A 16,870-nucleotide genomic window follows, 5' to 3' on the forward strand; every position below is an offset into this window, starting at 1 on the left:
ATGGACCCTCCCATTCAGAATTAAAGTGGCCTTTGGAAGTGAATTAAACTAAACCAAATTAAGACCACTTTAATTCTGAAAGAGAATGTACTTATAGGGACTTAATACAGTTTAACCAATCGTCCTTAATTTTAAGTGTTTAGTTAATTTGGATTTAATTTTCCTGATTGTCCCCACGTAGGCAAGCCCTCAGTCTACACTGTAAGGGGATGCTCTAGCCAGGAAATACTGGAGAGCTCTTTTTAAAGACCTCCTACTTTATGAGATCACTCAGGAGGGACAAACTGTTTAATATTCCTCTGTCTGTTCCCTTAGAAACTGATTTAGTGATCTAATTATTAACCACCTCCTTGGAAAGGCCCTTTTCTAACTAGATGTTTCTTAGCCTGATCTTGCCATGAATATTCAACGAAACTCTCAGCTCAGGGTAACTTTCCTCCCAGCCCCCTGCTTTGTCCACGTAAGACACCCTCACTGCTTCCTCTCACCCCATCTGAATTACCAAGCAATCTTATCCTCTCTTCTCTCTTTCAGCAAGTCTTGCCTCCTGACAACCAGCCCTATCCAAGAAGTTAAGAGAACTAGTTCTACAGCTGTTAAGTTAAAATACTGTGTTTTGTTTTGATCTTGCATCATGTGGAACCCCCATAATATTCAGAAACAAATTTTACGCTCCTGAAAAAGCTTAATGTGGGGAACCTGGTAGAGTCGTACAGTCAAAATGCTACTAAGTTGTGCCCCTGGCACTAGCTTGCAACATAAAATACACTTTTCTGTTTCTTCTGTACCTTTCCAGGAAATTATATGGTAATTCTCATGCAGCTTTTTTAGGCTGTGAGTATTTATCACCCTGCATTCTCATTTCTCCTCCAGGCCAGAAAATGATGCCATTTCTTCACATGGCAGGGATGGCAAATTCCAGTCTATGCAGAACTGTCGTCCTCCCACTCGGAGTGGTAGCAGGTCCAGCACTTCTGACTTTTACATTTCCTCTGCATGTAAGGATATTCTGAGAATGCTGCTGTTAATTGTTCCTTAACTGGGTCGGACATTTGGAGAAGGGGATGCCTTGTGATTGGGCTGTGGAGTTCTAAAATATGGTCTGCCGCTGACTTATTCTTTGGTATGTGGGAGCAGACTACAAGCCCCCAGCATTCAGTGCTCCATCTTGATCCAAGCGGAGCTGCAACCCAAAGAGATAGGGGCCCAAAAACGCAGTATGCATTGTGGCATCTTGAGCTGGATAAAGCTGTGCTCTACAGACTACAGGTCCCAGAAAGCCATGCTCCATCTTGAATCAAATGGAACTGCCGTCCACAGAGTCTACAGTTTCCAGCAGGCAATGTTATTGTCCTCAGATAAGCTCTTTGCTTGGGCCTAAATGAATTGTTGCTGGGACCTGTCGTCTCCTCTCTAATGGAAGGCAGCTGCAGTCACCTTCACAGCTACTCTGAAATGATAAAATGTGGTTGAGGATGGGAACCCATTAAGTTTATAGCTGCAGAGTGGGAGGGACATAAACAGGATAGTAAAATAGTTTGGAAGGGCAGAGGGCAGCATATCCCACTCATCTCCTCCCTTGTGGGTACACCTGTATGTCTGTTCCATATTATTTAAATTATCTGTGGCCCTTAGGTCCCGAGCAAGTTGCCAGAGCCGCCCTCAGCTGGGCAGCATTTCAAGGGCCCTGGTGTAGAGAACAACAGCATGGAAGGCACTACTAGAGATTCTTTCCTTGCAACTTGAATGGAAGCTAGCACAAACTCATCCGGGCCTGCCTTTGAGAAGGGGAAGGGCACGCAGCTTACTGACCAAGGTAGTGGGGTACCAGCCTATTTGCAGGGGTAAATTCAACAGTGTAAATTAAGGATTAACAGCAAAATGTGCTGGGATCTCAGTTAAAGTGTATTGCAGCTGGCAGTGCAGAATTATTTAAAAAGTCAAAGACTAAGATGTCTTTGCTTCGCTAAAAAAATATGCTTTGAATCAGTAAAGAAATGGCATATTTTTTTAAATTTCCAAAAGGAAATGAAAGGGATTTTGAGAAGAGTAACCTAGGTTTCACAGACAAGAATCTGCTTGCATAATGTGTGGAGCTGATATAATAGGCTTAACCCAAGGCAAGGGGTACAATAGGAGCAGATGAAGTTCCAGCTCAGGGCAAGCATTTGATCACTCCGTATATTCTGCCATAATAAGAGGCAGGGTCTTCAAGCCTCAGATTTCACAATAGCACATAGGAACAGAACAAAAACATTCTGAAGAGATCAGCTGGCCAGAAACAGTGGCTCAGAACATCAGACGTTATAAGCTAATAGGAAACCTGCTGACTCTGCAGTTTTCCTATATTGAGGAAAAACCAATCTTTTAAATATTCAAACTTCGTAAAGGAGATTAAGCAAATCAGACATCGAAAGTGCTGCTGTTTTCTGATTTTAAATGTCTGGTAGGATGAAACCCTCTGTTGGATACAGTTTCTGAGAAATAATCCATCTATTTCTAAGGGACAGTTCAGTCTGAAGGAGCCCAGAGCGTCTTATAAACTGTGTGTTTAGATATTATCTCACCCCTGAAATGCAGCCACCTCTGGCGTGGAATGCAGCAGCCATTCCTTGCCAGTGGTGCTATACAGCAGTTTAACAGGGACATGTTAAACAACAGGAAATTTAGGGAAGAGCGGAATGTAAATGCTGTTGTTTTAATTTGATAAGGATAATGGAATTAATGCCCCTACCCTTGGAAAAAGTGCTGTTAACGCTTTAATCATCACAGATAAGTATCGCCTCGGTACTGTGTCTCATCTAAGCCAAAATCTACGAGTAGGTTCTATCCAGATTGTGTATGTGACTGTATTTAATGTAGGGCTTATCAAGAGGACTTACATGAGGTGCAGCATCTCTTTTTGTAGGAGGGGAGGTCGCTAAATGGGAACGTGTTACACATATATCTATGCACATATATTATAAGTATAATATACTTTTGCAGGCAAAGTAATTCCTTTTTGTGTAGCCAAGACATGGTTCTTTTTAATAGTCATGCAACTAGTCCAGTATTGTTGTGATAAGGGTTGCCAGTGGTTTGCCTGAGGTGTCAGATCTTGCAAAATAAATGATTGCTCATCCATTTCTCCCCTGATCTTTGGGATTCAGAATGTAGAATAATCACATGAAACAACAACCTACAAATCTTAGTGTACAAAACACTTCTGTCCCTTCCCCTGTAACACTTTTCCATGTGTGTGTGATAAAAATTGTGCTCCCTCTAGAAGCTTTGTTGTCACCCAATAATATTGTTCTGCAGTAGGGCATTTAGTTAGTTAAGTTTTGCCCTTGGTGTACTGGAAACCTACTCATGTTAGTTTTGCTCATTTTCCAGCTTCATTTTGAACAGCCCAGAGTTGGGGGTGTCATTGGGTTTGATGCAATGGAGTTCTAAAATGATCAGGGATTGACCAGGAGTGAAGGGCTGGGTGAGACAAAAGCTTCGGATGAATAGTTGGATCAATGTAATCCAGCATCTCAAATCAGAGTCACAAGGAAGTGCCTGCCCTTGCCCCAACAAACCTTTGACCACTTTCTTAACCTAAAGCAGCCTCTCATGCTCTTCCATACCTGGACCTTCACCCACCTGGGAATCCCACTCCTGTCTAATTAGGATCTAGCTCGGACCACCACCCTTCCATTTAGCAATATGGTAAGGACAGGGTGGCCAGGACCCTCTGACACCTGTTTGCAACCTTCAAGCGAAGACCCTGTGATCTCTCCAGGTCTGATCATTGCACTTCTTTCACAGAACATGAGACAGTAATAGAAAGCTCTTTCCAGCTGGTCTGGTGCTTGTCTGAAAGCGTCCCAGTCCGTGTCCGTGTTTCAGCACATGAGAGCAGTCCACTTTTATGAGAGCACCAAATGGAAATGCTTCAGGGGCATGTTTTTTAAGTGAGGGAACTTAGCCACCAGTGTCTGCTCACTCCAGTTGGATTCGCGTGTCTTAGTCCCCGGTGCCCCTCTCAGAAAGCAGACTTGTCCTTTCATGCACAAGTCTGATTTATACATTCTACACTAGTGCTAGGCAGCGGGTGGGCAATCTGATCTCATGAGTAAATGTCATAACATGATACTGACAGTGGGGTCTTTGAGTGGCTGCTCCTTGTCACCAGTGACTTCCCATTGGCCTGGTTCATAATATGTGAGGGGGACTCAAACAGACTAACAGCGTTTACTTGTAATTTGTAAAGTGACATCTCTGCCTTGAAACGTTACCTCTTTTCAAACAGCAATTGAAACAGACTCATCCCAGGTGTTCTCAGTGGGTCTCAGAACGGATCAACACGTCTCAGAAGTTACTGAAGTCCTGTGTGCCCGATCCACTGATTTTGTCCAGGACAAAATTAATGGGCAATCAGACAGGTATGATTTTTAAAGTGCTGAATATCAGGAAACGGGGAAGTAGTCCAGGTGGTTACCAGCTAATTCCATACTACTGTGAAGCCAACTGATGTATGATGTAGTGTGGTGTGACATAGCTGTGATGATGCTTGCCAAACAAAATACTCTTAGCTCTGCCAGTGGCAGCTATTCAATTTTTAAAAATCTGGGCCAGAACAGAAGAAATCTAAAGCAAACAGATTTCATTAGTGAACATCATACATAAGCCTCAAGACTGTCAGCTGCAAAAAAAAATCCTGATCGCTTCCTTAGATGACTTACTGTGCAGAAAAAAAACATTTATTACATAGATCAGGAGCCAGAGCCATTGGGAGCATGACAGGGATCAAGTCCTTGAGTTATCCATGGAGAACTTCTGTGGCAAAATCTGTAGGGCATGAATTGGGCTCCTCAGCCACTTAAAAACCCACCAATGAACCCCCTTGGCAGACACCATCCTCACATTGAGGGATAGCCGAAGACAGCAGCAGGACAAGTTCTTCCATCGGTGTGCTCCATCCCTAACCCGAAGGGATCACTACTGCTTGGCCTCCCCAAAAGGGTTTGTCATGGAACTGCAATTGTGATGCTGTTTTGTTGGTTGAGGATCCTTGTCTACTAGGAACTGGACCCCGAGACCCACTCTTTTTTTTCAGATTCCCTCAAATAACCATTGGGTGGCAACAACTTTTGCTGATGTCTGACTTGGGGCGGATTTGAAGCAGTGACTCAGAAACAAAAGAGAATATGGAGTGGATGAGGATAGGTTTCAGAGTAGCAGCGGTGTTAGTCTGTATCCGCAAAAAGAAAAGGAGGACTTGTGGCACTTTAGAGACTAACAAATTTATTTGAGCATAAGCTTTTGTGAGCTACAGATCACTTCATCGGATGCATGCAGTGGAAAATACAGTGGGGAGATTTTATATACACAGAGAACATGAAACAATGGGTGTTACGATACACGCTGTAATGAGAGTGATCAGGTAAGGTGAGCTATTATCAGCAGGAGAGGAAATAAAACAAAAACAAAAACAAACCCTTTTGTAGTGATGATCAAGGTGGGCCATTTCCAGCAGTTGACAAGAATGTGTGAGGAACGGTGGGGGAGGGGGTGCGGAAATAAACATGGGGAAATAGTTTTATTTTGTGTAATGACACATCCACTCCCAGTCTTTATTCAAGCCTAATTTAATGGGGCCGGGTATGGATGTGTTGGGGAGAAGATATACCAAGCCTATCGGGACCCAACTTTCAGAGGTTCTGACGACCTTCAGGTCCTGTGGACCTCAGTTGAAGCTGCGGGTACTCACCCTTCTGGGAATTGGGCTCCATGGCTAGAGATTTCTGTTTCTCTGTTGCATACATCTCCCTATTGTTTCCAGTTTCTCAATTGCACTGTCCCCCTGCTGCGAGATGAAAAATTATGTGTTGCCAACAAGTTAGCACTTCTGGGACGTGTAGTGGTCCAGCAGCAGCATTATTTATAGGCTCATGCGGCGCCTGCTGGTCTCGGACACCATCCGATGGTCCAGGGACATCTACATCGAACAGATCACCGGCCACCGACAATACCAGGAGGTGTGAGCCGGTACGACATCGTGCATCCACTATGGGAAAGGGACTGAGAGACTTTTTCCATTGGACCATATGAACTGGAACCATAAACTCACTGAACATTAAATCCCACCAAATGAGGGTAGATCCATCCCCATCATCGTATCCACTCATTATACTCCACACCTGAACATAGCCGTTATATGGACAACATACCCCCATATCTCAATGTCTGTACTTTGACTGGTTAAACTTTTACGCCCAATCGGGGAGATTGCAGATTATGTATCCCTTACGCCACCCGTTTCTAAACCGAATTCCGCACCCCTTGATAATCTGTACCTTATTCCCTGATAACCAGAAACTTCTGTGCTTAAACTCTGTACCGTTTTCTTTTTATTTCAACATTATCTTAATAAAATTATTATTTCTGAATTGCCCATCTCCATGGTAACTAAGCAAACATTACAAACACGAACAGTAGGTCAGAAGTATGTGAGAGGATCCTTGTTTCCTCCCCTGTGTCAGACAGAGCCGGCTGTTTCTCAATCACTCTGGAGTGCAGCTAGTTGTGAACTGGCAGCATCCCCACCCCATTCTCAGCACAATGTGTACACGCACACACGTGCGCACGGTCTGTGTTAATGTCCAAACTTAACCCCTTCCTGGGATTTGCATTTACTCATAAATAACCAGGAAAAAAAAAAGCAAACCTCTTCCTAAGCTTCCTTTGCCTCTATGGGATACCTGGCCCCTTTTTATCCTCTTGGGTTGAAGCTAATAGGGCTCACCTGGTCTACTGAGTCACCAGAAATAACTCTCCAGCTCCGTATAGTGGCTTATGACCTGTAATACTAGGGTATTCCTCTCTTCACTGATGTACCGCTCTTGTTTCAGAGGAGTTTCTAGGTGGAGATAGGAAAGTGAAATCTCACCCAGGAGGCGATTTTTCTTTTTTCCCCATGTTTGCAGTGATTTGAATGTACAAAAGCTGCCTAAAGTTATGGATATTGGAATGGTTTCAGAGTAACAGCTGTGTTAGTCTGTATTCGCAAAAAGAAAAGGAGTACTTGTGGCACCTTAGAGACTAACCAATTTATTTGAGCATAAGCTTTCGTGAGCTACAGCTCACTTCATCGGATGCATACTGTGGAAAGTGTAGAAGATCTTTTTATACACACAAAGCATGAAAAAATGGGTGTTTACAACTACAAAAGGTTTTCTCTGTTCTAAAGGTATTCTGTTGGAATGTAGCCATTTGCAAAGCAAACAATGTACTGGATTTTCTGCATCAGAGGTGCTAAGTCAATATGGTGCTTCTACAGTAGCCAAGCGTGCCTTTTGTTCCAATGTCTCATTTCCTCTGTTGGATAAATACTTAAATGAACTAGTTCCGACAATGAACAACAGAGCGAATGGACTGTTGCTTCCACCTTAGTTTTGCCCACTGTAAGCAATCTTCTCCCTGCTGCGCATATGGAAAGTATATACTGAGGTGAAGCAGAATTGTTTTGGTTCAATGCCAGGGACCCTGGGCCTGATCCCTCTCTTGCTCACAGCAATGTAAATCTGGAATAACTCCATTGAAGTCACTGAATTTACACTGGTATTAAACCAAACTGAGAAACGAATGAGTCCCACTGACTCTGACAGTTCATATTGCAATGACTTTATTTCCGCTGCAACAAATTATCATTTTAGCTAGTAAATGATGGAGTGACAATTGCCCATTGTACTTTTATTGATCTGCAGCATTCTGATTGGCCGAGTACAGGCCTGTTGTGGTTTTAGCCAATCAAAAACTAATTGATGTATAATAAAGCCTGTCTTTATTGAGTAGTATACTGAACACTTGTAAATAAGCTGGCTTTTGACTGGCTGAAGTGATATTTATATTTGGTTAAGAGCAAGTGCAGTAGTATTTTAATATCTCAGGCGCTTCATTCAGCACCTGCAGAAAAGAGAGAAAGTTTGGATACCTCCCTAATGTCATGTTTTTAACTATCTAGTGAAATTATCTAAAAATTCAACTGTAGTTCCTCGGGAGTGCTATATTCAGGGTATATGTGTCTATGGCAGATTTATATGCAATATTGTTGTAGACATGTTGGTCCCAGAATATTAGCGAGACAAGGTGGGTGAGGTAATATCTTAGATTGGACAAGAACAGCTAGGTGCACTTCCTCTCTGGATGTCAGTTGAGTTCCTTTTTCTTTTTGGAAAGTGATCTAGGGAGCAGCTTTCACGGATGTTGACAGTGGGTGGGTGAGATTCTGTGGCCTGTATTGTGCAGGAGGTCAGACTAGATGATCATAATGGTCCCTTCTGACCTTAATATCTATGAATCTATGAAAACAAGGTCCTAATTAATCTTCTGCATTCAAACCCTATCACATCACTTGGTTGACCATTAAGTGTATTATGCAGTCTTTCTTCTCCAGTTATATCTCTGGCTTCAGGCCACCTGTTACTGGGAAAGCAAATGGTTTTGTTTCTTCTAAATAAAGATTTAAGTTTTGATGTAATGCTAAGGGTGATGAACACTCTCTGGGCATGGCAGCATGTTGTCATAAATAACTCCTCCTATTGGAGACGAGGTGGGCGAGTAATATCTTTTATTGGACCAATTTCTGTTAGTGAAAGAGACAAGCTTTCTAGCTCACACAGAGCTCTTCCATGAGGTCTGGAAAAGGCACTCAGGGTGGGTGTCGCAGCTAAATACAAGGTGGAACAAATTGTTTAGCATAAGTAGTTAACACACATTGTAAGAGACTGTTCAAGGTGAAGAGGCCAGTTAACAACTCTGGAGTTATAGCACAAAAGAGGCGGCACTGCTGAATATTTTCCCATGACATATTTGTCTCCAGCACCTCTCTAGTTAAACTCTAATTATTTTACACACAGCAGCCGGTTGCTATGTTAGACAACGGGAGATCTTTGGCCAATTCTGTTTTCATTGTGTTTTGGATATTTGATATTTGATACATGGCTGAGGTACAATTGGGCACCTAGGGGTCTACTATCAACACTTGCCGTATGCTCCATGTATTTCACCTTCAACATGGGAGATTTTGTACCTTAGGTACTATGCTCACTTCATGTTTATTCCCTGTCCTCCTGCACTTGTGCTTTTGCAAAGACTTGAATTCTGATTGCTCTGTTTTACTTTGTCTCTAAGTATGCTTTTTACAGTATAGCTATTTAGGCTTCTATAGCTAATCTTCAGGGAGATCCTTACTAGCCATGCAATGGCTTTTTAACATGCAGAATTTTAGATCTAGATTGTTGTTGTTAAGTATGTGGGACTGAGGAATAGGAAAGCTCACATTCTGCTCAAATGGTGCAAAGCTTGTTTAAGGATTGTTTTTGGTAGTCATTAGCATTTTATCTACATCTGAGAACTGTAAGAAGCACATCACTAGAATATCAAAAACTAAAGAAGTTGAAACCAAGTGATAAAAATTGCAAACAGCAGATGACAGTGAAACTATTTTGTGGACAGAAACGTTTAAATCGCTTTTGTTCGTTCTAAATCCCTGTGATCTTTTGTAATAGTACCATGGCTTGGAATTTTGTTTTGGCCAGTCGGATTCCTCTTTTGTAAATGCCTTTTCCCTACACTGGATATCATCTGCGTGATCTTTTGAAATGATAAGGAAGAGTAATAAAAGAGAGGCAAGTAAACAACTACCTGAGAGAGATCTTGCTATAAAGATGGTTCAGAGCAGACTTTTAACACAAGTCTGTGTCACTTGCAGCTAGTGTTTCCAAAAGCAAAATCCTGGACAATTAATGTAATTTAAAAAATAAAAGAAATGTTTGCTAAGGTAGCTCTGCAAAAGGTGAAGCAGCAGTTAATCATTGCCGACCCAGCAGCATTCCATCCAGAGTAGAAGATTAGATGTCTTCAAATCCTCCTAATCACTCTTCCTACCGGTCACAATGACTTCTTTTGATGAAGCAAAAGAGGCCCTCTGGCTACCACTTTAATTACCTAGTGCTGGTTGGCACTTTTTGGGTCTCTTCTCTTGACTCTAATTTTATTTCCTCCTAAAGGTGATTGTCCTTTTCGTGCTGAAATTGTTTCAGTTTGGTCTTTTCTGGTTAGGAAAGGTATGGCTGGCTAGAGTAATAACTGAATATAGATCCAAAAGCAAGAATACTCCATGGATCAACGCTTGGGTCACTGGCCAGGTGCCTCCAGAGTGTCCACCAACACTAGTTACAGAGTAGCAGCCGTATTAGTCTGTATTTGCAAAAAGAAAAGGAGGACTTGTGGCACCTTAGAGACTAACAAATTTATTTGAGCATAAGCTTTCGTGAGCTACGATAAATTTGTTAGTCTCTAAGGTTCCACAAGTACTCCTTTTCTTTTTGACAGAGGTATATAAAATCATGAGTGGTTTGGAGAAAGTGAATAAGGAAAAGTTATTTACTTCTTCCCATAATATAAGAACTAGGGGTCACCAAATGAAATTATTGGGCAGCAGGTTTAAAACAAATAAAAGGAAGTTCTTCTTCACTCAACGCACCGTCAACCTGTGGAACTCCTTGCCTGAGGAGGTTAGGAAGGCTAGGACTATAACAGGGTTTAAAAGAGAACTACATAAATTCATGGAGGTTAAGTCCATTAATGACGGTTAGCCAGGATGGGTAAGGAATGATGTCCCTAGCCTCTGTTTGTCAGAGGGTGGAGATGGATGGCAGGAGAGAGATCACCTGATCGTTACCTGTTAGGTTCACTCCCTCTGGGGAACCTGGTATTAGCCACTGTCGGATGACAGGATACTGGGCTGGATGGACCTTTGGTCTGACCCAGTATGGCCATTCTTATGCTCTTACAGTGGAGACTGTAAGATCCAAAGAAGCTCACGAAAGCTTATGCTCAAATAAATTGGTTAGTCTCTAAGGTGCCACAAGTACTCCTTTTATTTTTGCGAAGACAGACTAACACGGCTGCTACTCTGAAACAGAAGGGAATGTGGGTCCTTAATGAGGTGTGTGTTTTGTAAGGTACAGCTGAGGGAGTACAATGTTCATTTCCATCCGTGACCTCCCTAGACTTTGGCCAGTGTGCGTAACACTGTGTTGGTGAGGATGTGCAATGGGATTTGGTTGATTGTAGGTGTCCAAATGGCTGTTAGATTTCCCCCATGTTCTGCAGCCTGTTTTGTCCCTTGATGTAAAGCCATGAACATGAACATTCTAACTCTTTCCGTCTCTCTTCCAGCAGCGAGTTTTCCTCTGCCTTCACTGGCAAACGTAGGGTCCCCCGCACTCCCGAAGTGCAGAGTCCCAGCCCTCGAAAGGGAAAGATCCCAACCATTGCACCACAGTTCTCACAGTCTGGACCGCAGCAAACAAGCCGGCCTAGCTCTTCGGGATCATCTACAAGAAGCAGGCAGAGTAAGTGAAAAACTCTCACTCTTCAAGTTGTCTGTGTTAAGGGAGGAAAGAAGGAAGCTTTACAGCAGTCTCCATGAATGGTGTTTTGTGCTGTAAATGTTGTTGTATGACTATGTAGTTATCCACTGCTGGATACGCACACATAAAATTCTATCCTGCTGAACACACTGCTCATAATTCTAGGTTTTAGAGTAGAAGTCGTGTTAGTCTGTATTCGCAAAAAGAAAAGGAGTACTTGTGGCACCTTTTAGTCTCTAAGGTGCCACAAGTACTCCTTTTCTCATAATTCTAGACTCTCGTGTCAGCATTTAGATCCAACATCCTTCCTGCTTTTGGTATAGAAGGTGGCCCAATTTCAGAGGTGAATCTAGGTTAGCGACACTTAAACCTTCTTCCAGCCCCCAAATTAGACTTTCGGTCTAATCCTTTAGACTTCCTTTGGCTCACACCCACTTTATGTGTAACTTGCGTGGCCAGCTAAATGATCACTTCCGGCTTTATAATCTGTGAATCATCGTTGAATTTGGCCTACCAAGGGTGAGCCTAACGAAGTCTAAGCTGGTGTCGCTTGCCCAGGCTCTGGAAGAGAGAAGGAGAGCTAGAAAAGGGGTGTGATGGCCAAGAAGGTGGAAGTGAAAGATGCTTCCAGCCTGTTATAATATTCTTAGCCCTTCTGACTCCTCAATGTGTAAGTGCCTCAGGTGACGTCCCCAATACTCACACAGCAGTCAGGGCCTGTCAGCAGCTGTAAAGGAGTCCAAGGGCTGTGTCTTCACTCGGCGAAAAGGTGTGTTCTTGACTCGAGTTAACATCCTAGTGAGGACAAGGCACTTTGTGATTTTCATACGAGTCCGCAGGTTGAGTTAAAGATGGGGGGTCCTTCTCTGTGTCTCCACCTGCTAACTCATGTGAAAACTACAAACTGCCTTGTCCTTGTTAGGATTTTAACTCAGGAACACATCTGTCTTTTGCAATGAAGACGAGGCCTGACATTTTTAGACATTTTTTCCAAAACTCAACTATATGCAGGCAATTATTTTTGGAGCCAGCATGAATAAATATGAAAGCACCTGCTAGCTGTGTACTTATTACAAGCGTGTCATAATCATCATCGGAATTTGCATTTTTGTAGCACTTTATCGGAAGATCTTGGAGTGCTTTACAAGCATTAATTAGCTTCACAATGCCCCTAAGCCTCACCCACTATCAGGTACATAAGTATCATTAACCGCATTTTACAGAAGAGGAAACTGAGGCCCAGGGGTGAAGTGACTTGGCTGTGGTTACATAGTAAATCGGTGGCAGAGCTGGGACTCTACATAGTGAGTCAGTCAGAGCCAGGATTAGAACTGAGTAAGTTTCTGGAGAGGAGTCCCATGTTCATCCCTCCCTAGATCATGCTGCCAGGTCTGTTAGCTTGACCCCATTGTATTCCTGCTGCATACACCCTCTCTTTAGCTTTGACGTCAGTGCTTGCTGTTTCCTGTAATACGAGCACTGTCCTGACTGGATCGATAATGGTGTTAATAGCCAAGAATCCTTCCCCGGTTCCTGTTTCGCTGTCTGTTTAAAGGGAAGCGCTGCTGAAAAAGGCAAAAGTGCAGCATGCACACACAAAAGGAAATGCTGTCCACATGTCCAGCTTCTCCAGGGAGCATGGAGCTGAGCGTGAATTCATGCTCCTAGGTGCATGTGTTTGATGAAAGATCGGTCCTGATCCGTCCTCTCTACACCCAGTCTTGTGCTAAGTGCTCAGTGGGGGCTTTGAAGGGAGTCCCGTATCCAAAGAAACAGTGTACAGTGCAGCTTGTATCAATATCACATTAAAACCGAATGTGATCAGAGATTTAAGTCACTGGGGTTTCTCTGCAGGCTCGGTATGTGCATCCACAAGCCCAGACTCCTGGGCTACTTGAACTTTCAGACTTCACCTGGACGTAGATCTATTAATTCTGCCCTGGGTGTGCATCTTAAGATTATGTGCACAATGGATACATCTGATCACATAAACAGGTAGTTCCCTCTCCTGAGTGTTGGAAAAAGGCTCCAGGTTAGGCTTATTCCTGATTTTTTTGCATCAGTCACAGATTCCCTAGCACTTAGTTTGCTATTAATAGGAGACTCTTCACTGTTCACTGTATTATCTTGTTAGTAATGGCTGAGATTTCAAAGCAGTCTAGGGGCTTTACACCGGTGTCTTCCATAAACATTACTTTCAATATGTTTGTAATTTGTACAGCATTTTGCATTCGCAAAGCACTTCGCAGATATTAATGAATTAACACCCCCGCGCCCACCTCACATGGGTGTTGTGATGCAGGTGTGCATCTTTGTCCCCATTTTACAGAGGGGAAAATTGAGGTACATAGGTTAAGGGCCAACGTGTCTGAAGAGGCAGGTAGGTGTCTGCTGGGATTTTCTGAAGCACCTAAATACTTTAAAAATCTGGTCTTAAATGAGCAACCAACCCACAGTGTGAGTCAGCAAGGATAAGGGCCAGCCATGCCAAACCTGTGAAAAAAAACCCACAGAAATTTTGGCTTAATTGGCTTGTGAGTTGTTTGTTGACTAGTTTTTGGCTTGTAGTTTGCTTGTTTAGCTTGTTGCTTGTTGTAGCTTGTTGCATCTTTTTTTTTTTGATCGGCTCCCAGCAAGCAGAGGCAAGGGGGGGCAAGCAGGGGCAAGAGCGGGGAGAGAGTCAGGGGTGCACAGCAGGTGCACCGCAGTCCTAGATTGCACGCTCGGGGGATCTAATTGTCACATAGTGTTGCGGCTCTTGGGGATTGGCTTATTTTGAAATGGGATTAGCTTGATTTTTGGCTTATTGTGAAAGTCGGGGTGCTTATTTACCACGTGAAAGTTGGCAACTGTGATGAGGGCATGGGAGTTCCTGTTTCCCAGTCCTCTGCTCAGACCTCTAGGCCTGTTCATTTTTGCATGCTCAGAGGGACTATAGTTCCCCCCAACAGACACCTGTGGGTCAGGCTGATTTGTTTGTCTGTCTGTCGCAAGTTTTTGGTGACATATAGATTTTATGAGAGCCAAGCACTGGTCATGATGAGGAGAGAAAGATGATTGTCCGATACGGTTTATATAGCCAGTGTAATCCCACAGACTGGAGTCTCTAGCCTGTTGTTAACGATATGACTAGTATTTTATGGAAAACAGCAACACATTTCAAGAAATCCAGTTTAGACTCCGTCTACGCTAGGAGCTAGGGGTGTGATTCCCAGCTAATGGAGACACATAAAAACATAAGAACGGCCAGACTGGGTCAGACCAAAGATCCACCCAGCCCAGTATCCTGTCTACCGACAGTGGCCAGTGCCAGGTGCCCCAGAGAGAGTGAACCTAACAGGTAATGATCAAGTGATCTCTCTCCTGCCATCCATCTCCACCCTCTGACAAACAGAGGCTAAAGACACCATTCCTTACCCACTGAGCTGGTGTACTAAAAATCTCACTGAGCTAGTATACTAAAAATAGCAGTGTAGCCATGGTAGCCCGCACAGCAGCAAGTGGTGGCATTGGCTAGCCACCTCAAGTACAAACCCTCCTGACCCCTGCTGTGGCTACGTACTTGAGGGGGCTGGCCTGTGCCACTCTGGCTACACGACTGTTTTTAGCATGTGGATGCACAAGCTGTGACTCCTATCCCTAGCTGAGTTCCTAGTGTAGACATACCCTTTGACTAGATGGGTTTCTTTTTTGGGGTGACTGAGGGCACGTGGACTTTATGTCTTATGTATGCACAGGTAGCACGGGGGTATCTACACACCTTCGGCCAAATTCCACCCTCATTTTGAGTCCTGCATCAGTAGTGATGTCATTGGGACTTCACTGCACATATATAACATAAAGCAAAACTAGAGTAAAGCCAACAGCTTTGGGGTTTTTGCTAGTTTCCTTCTTGTACAGGCTTGTACAGAGAGGGCACATGGGCTTGCAGTTAAGGCACTGAATTGAGATTCGAGATCTGTGCTCAGTTCCGAGATCTGCCACAGACACTCTCTGAGTAAATTATTTCACCGAATCTGTTCTCAGCTCCACCTCTGTAAAATGAGGAGAAGAATCCTTCCTTCCTTTCTTCCACTGTGTCTGTCTTGGCTATTCTGAGTGTGAATTCCTTGGGACTGGGGCTTTCTGACTATGTATATGTGCTGCACCTGATCTTGGCTGGGACAACTGGATACTACTGTACTGTAATACAAAAAGAAGAGGAGGAAAGGGTTATTTTTTCTGTGGAAACACCAGCCCTTGAAACAGCATCCCATTGTCCAGAAGTGGTGACAGTAATATCTGGCAAATAGGTGAAAGCTCAGATAAAGTGTAAATGCCTATCAAGACTAAACCCACATTTTCAAGTTGTAACATTTGTGATTTAAGTTTCCTTTGTGTATTTTTTGCTGTGCTGTTTGTGCTGGTGTCCAGGTTGAACATGTGTTCCCCACAGGCAGAGACCATCCGATAATCAGTTCTACTTTCAGCTGACATTCCCTTTCTTACTTCCGTTCTGCAGGCAGCCAGTCCTCTAGGAAGTGAGAACAGTTCCTTTCTTCAGCAACCACCTGGCTTATCCTTTAAGGACACAGGTAGCATCTTGTAACAAGACTCCTAGCTTCACTGGCAGCTGCCCCAGAGGAGAGTGAGGTTATCAACACTCCACTGCATATGCCTTGCACGTGGTTCAGGGATTATCTGATGGGATGTGTCCCCTCCTGGTTAAAACAAGAGACCTTCTCAGGAATCACAATTCGGGTAGCAGCACCGCTCCAGCAGCAGACGAGGACTGGTTGGGTAGATGTACGCAATCCAACTATTCTTGAAGCAACATTGCTGAATAGCATTAAACAGTGTGTGTATGTGTGCCTTCCCCCTACTCCCCCTAGGGACTGCCCTGGGGAGAAGGTCCATAGGGCTGATGTAATGAGCTGGCTGAAGTGTACTGTTTACATGTTGTTCACTAGACCAATTTCTGGACCTGCTTTTTAAACTGGCCCTTGGTTTATGAGCTGAGGGGATGGAACATCTACGTACAGGGAAACTTCAGCAGCCAAGAAAGACCGTGTGTCTAGTTCTGCGCTGACTAACACCTCATGCAATCATGTTCACTTCATGGGACTTACATGTATGTAAGTGAGCTCTGAATTTGGCCCGCTGAGATGTGTGCTGGGTGCTTGATCAACAGGGATCCTAGTCTTCTGTGATGAAAACCCCAAAATTCTCCTATAAAAAAAAATTAAAAATCCACCTTTTTATGTGATGAAAATGAAACACAGAACTTTCGTTTCCCAAGTCACAATATCTATAGGTATCAATTGAACACGATGTTTTATTGGTATATTTACAATTTGTAAGCGAGTTCAAAGCCTACCAGTGCCATCAGTCCTTAAAATAAAAGAAAATGAATAGAATTGCAATTTGTATTTCTTGCATATACCAGATACATCTATGTCTGTATTCTATACAGTGGAACCCCATTT

At 43.4% G+C, this 16,870-nt stretch overlaps 1 protein-coding gene across 1 annotated transcript in view; it reads left to right on the forward strand.

Moving 5' to 3' along the window:
* Positions 1-16,626, forward strand: part of ARMC9 (armadillo repeat containing 9) — a 105,788-nt gene extending 89,162 nt beyond the window's left edge. The window contains exons 22-25 of the mRNA XM_077826107.1: positions 874-998; positions 4,277-4,409; positions 11,212-11,387; positions 15,907-16,626. Of these exons, the coding sequence (XP_077682233.1) occupies positions 874-998; positions 4,277-4,409; positions 11,212-11,387; positions 15,907-15,929 (457 nt within the window). The 3' untranslated portion in view covers positions 15,930-16,626. The remainder of the gene's footprint in view (positions 1-873; positions 999-4,276; positions 4,410-11,211; positions 11,388-15,906) is intronic.
* The last annotated feature ends 244 nt before the right edge of the window (positions 16,627-16,870 follow it).

The sequence above is a fragment of the Eretmochelys imbricata genome, chromosome 9 (assembly GCF_965152235.1).
Source record: "Eretmochelys imbricata isolate rEreImb1 chromosome 9, rEreImb1.hap1, whole genome shotgun sequence".
In the NCBI taxonomy this organism is placed as follows: Eukaryota; Metazoa; Chordata; order Testudines; family Cheloniidae; genus Eretmochelys; species Eretmochelys imbricata.